The following is a 3,273-nucleotide window of genomic DNA, read 5'->3' on the forward strand; positions in this document are numbered from 1 at the left end:
TACATGCATTCTAAATACAGTGTGTCCAGTTATGAAAAAAATTATCATTATGAATATTCACTGTTGAAATATGTTCGTATAGGTCTCTGCAAAACTCTTGCTTCTCTTAAAGAGAGTTCACACAAGAATGGTTTGCAGTCACTAACGCTCGGCTAACACCCATTTATCCCAACCCCCATATTTTCCAAGTGAACAGTGCAGGACATATTATTCATTTCAGCATTTAACATATTAAGAACTTACCAATTTTTATCTAAATACACCAAGTATATGCTTTCAAGCAAAGTTGTGGCAAAAATACAAAACACGGACGTATCTGTACTGCTTTAATGCACTTGGTTAAAGCCTTCATGTCTCTTCACACAGGTCTGAGATGCATATGAAGTATTTTGCCTTATCAGACAAGTATATATAAAAAGCTTCTGCTGGTCACCTGAAGCTAACAGAAGCCTCATGTAATTCAACTAGCTTTCAGACAGGGTTCTTTAGTGGTAAATACATTTTTGCAGCACTTACAGGCTTAAATTTCAGTCTGAATAGCAGTGCTTAACTCCACAGGATGTTGTGAATGGTTGTTATTTGTTTCTTTCAGTGTTTCACCAACACCCAGATCTGCATCTGTCGAAGATCCGTTGTTAATGCTTTCCTCAGCAATGTAACTCAGCTGTGGAACGTCAGTGCTTGGGGCTGCTGGAACAGGCACAGGGATTCCACTTGGCTGTGGACAGTTTTCCAAGCGATCATTTTCCACCTCTGGGAGAACACTGACTGTGGTAAAGCGAGTATGATAGTCGCTGGAACCATGGCTACAGGAAGTTTTTGTACTTTCCATATCTGAGCAACTAAACTCGGAAAAGTGACTCGAGTGAGAATCGGCTACGGATGGAATACTATCACTAAGAGAAGGAGAGTCAAATTCACTGGAGTTTGTGCTTTGCTGTTCCAACAGCTGAGCATCCATGTCCTCTCTTGTCTCATTTATCTTCATGCTACTCTTCTTTCTCAGCTTACCTTTGTATTTTTTCCCTGCTGTTGTTTCTTTGGACCACTTGGCGGCGCTAGATTTATTTTCTGGCAAGCAGGCCGATGAACAGCCGGCATTGCTACGGCCTGCAGCACTGCCATCGTCAACGCTACTGCTTCCGCTGTTGTGTCTGAATTTGGCTGGCTTAGATTCAATATCCACTTGCACTTCCATACTGTTGCCTTCCCTAGAACAAGAAAGAATCCGAGAGTATAAGTGGTCATCTAAGAAAAAGCCAGCTAGCACAGCAAAACAACTCTTGCTGCTTTCCAAGAAACATAGCAAAAGAAAGTTAGAGAGATGTAACTTGTTTTAGAGAAGTGACGTGTTTAAACAAATAAACAGCCTAAAGTAAAAAAAAAAAAAAAAGACTGTACACTTCACTGAGCTACAGCCATGGTGTTCTTTGGAAACAGCCTTGGCAAAACGTAAGCAGTCACACGTCATTCAATTTGTAACAAAATTCGCAGTTTCAAAGGGCAATCATTGAAGTAGAACAGTTGAGGCAAGCTTAGAATATCCTTTAATAAACAAGGCTTATTAATCTTCTGTTTTCACCACATATCCCTTACCTGTCCAAAGGGATGTAGGAGTTCAGAATGGATCCTGCCATTGCTTTGGTACTGGCATTGTCACTCACTGTTCCCAAGCTAACGGTGCCAGATTCTCCACTCAGGCTGTATCGTTCTTTCTGCACATCTGCTTGTACTTCAAGTCTTGGAGAGAAAGGACGAGAGTTGCATGTACTGCTAGTACAGCTGAAGCACACTAGCTGAAAATTAGCGTCACCTTGTAGAGCTTCTCCATCATTCAGTAGCAGGCAGAGTTTATTAGTTACTCCGGTACAGACGCGCATATTTACCCGGCTGAAACAGGTTTTCTCTTCCCACTGTCAAAAATGACTATTCTTTGATTAAAACACCTCCAAACAAAACCACCACCAAAGGAAAACCAGATTAATTTCTCAACAAAGCAAAATGTTGTTTGTTAACCTCTGGTTAACACCACACAGAGGTTCAAGATTCTTTCCTTCCTGAGATGTACACAAACAACTTCCAGGCTTAGCTAAAATGCTTTTGCAGTTAGTGTTCTGTACTCTAAAAATGGAAAGAACAACCAGAAGGATATATAAGTTCAAGACATGATAGTTCCCATGTTTTTCCAGCTGCAAAATTATTACTAATCAAATACCAGGCAGAGAACTGTGTTCTGTACTCTGTTTTATATTGTATTATTATTAGCTGCAACAGGAATAAGAGAAATCTCAGCAATCAAATTGGGCTAGGCAGATAAGCTAGAAATCAATTTTTTTTTTTCCAAATGCCTTGTTGATCTATGTTCTGACAGTGAACTGCAAGCGTTTGCTTTGTTTTCCACTCAGCTCTTTAAAGAAGAGGATAGGTATACCTCCACCAGCAGTCACGGCTTAAAACACCTGTCCCAGCACGAGGGTACTTTTGATGCTATCCTGTACTCCTTATTCTATACAGTCTGGACTTCTGAATTACTCAGGAAAGTGAACAGTGTTAGCACCTGATCTAAGCAGCAAATTCCATCCTGAACCCTAGATGTTATCAGTCCTTTCCTGTCACACCCTTTCCATTGGGTACAGGACAGCCAAACAGTAAGGCCCCCGTTCACACGGGGTATTGAGCATGTTGCCACTTCGGCAAGGCCAGGTGCCCAGCCGCCTCCCCTCTTCCTGCCTAAGTCCATTTTGAATCCACACTCCACCCAGGTGTTCTGCAGGCATTGCTTGGTACTTGTAGCCTACTGAACAAGTCAGCAGTTCTGACTTTGGGGTGAGATGCTGGAGAACATGACTGTATTGGACATGAGGCGCCTCCTCTGACTCCTGGGTAGCGACTGCTCTCCTGGGAAGCAGGTGAACAAGATCTCAGGCCCCACTTGCCCTGAAAAAAAATTCAAACTCTTCCTTGAGGATTGTGGTCTGGCAGGATCTCTTGGCAATCAGCAGGTTTGTCAGAAATGAACAGAGACAGTTCTTTTTAATAGGAACCAATTAAAAAAGTAAAAATCAAACCCCATAATAAGCCCCTCTTCCTCTGCTTACATACAGAGCAGGATAGTGTACGGTAGAAAGCACGACTCTTACCTGTTAAAGCAGTTAACCATTGCGCTTCCTGAGAGACTCCCTGTTATACTGGCCCCAGCCAGGGCCATGGTACTAGCAGTTTCACTTAGGTTGTCTCGAATGGCTCCTATTCTATCCATGTGGCTGCCACTCG

The 3,273-nt window shown here is 42.3% G+C and overlaps 1 protein-coding gene across 1 annotated transcript in view; it reads right to left on the bottom strand.

Annotated features, from left to right (window-relative positions):
• Window positions 1-520: 520 nt before the first annotated feature.
• Window positions 521-3,273, bottom strand: part of RNF19A (ring finger protein 19A, RBR E3 ubiquitin protein ligase) — a 19,753-nt gene continuing 17,000 nt past the window's right edge. The window contains exons 8-10 of the mRNA XM_010132994.1: window positions 3,141-3,263; window positions 1,597-1,740; window positions 521-1,211 (exon numbers count right to left, since the gene is read on the bottom strand). Of these exons, the coding sequence (XP_010131296.1) occupies window positions 521-1,211; window positions 1,597-1,740; window positions 3,141-3,263 (958 nt within the window). The remainder of the gene's footprint in view (window positions 1,212-1,596; window positions 1,741-3,140; window positions 3,264-3,273) is intronic.

The sequence above is a fragment of the Buceros rhinoceros genome, unplaced genomic scaffold (assembly GCF_000710305.1).
Source record: "Buceros rhinoceros silvestris isolate BGI_N320 unplaced genomic scaffold, ASM71030v1 scaffold23123, whole genome shotgun sequence".
NCBI classification, from domain to species: domain Eukaryota; kingdom Metazoa; phylum Chordata; class Aves; order Bucerotiformes; family Bucerotidae; genus Buceros; species Buceros rhinoceros.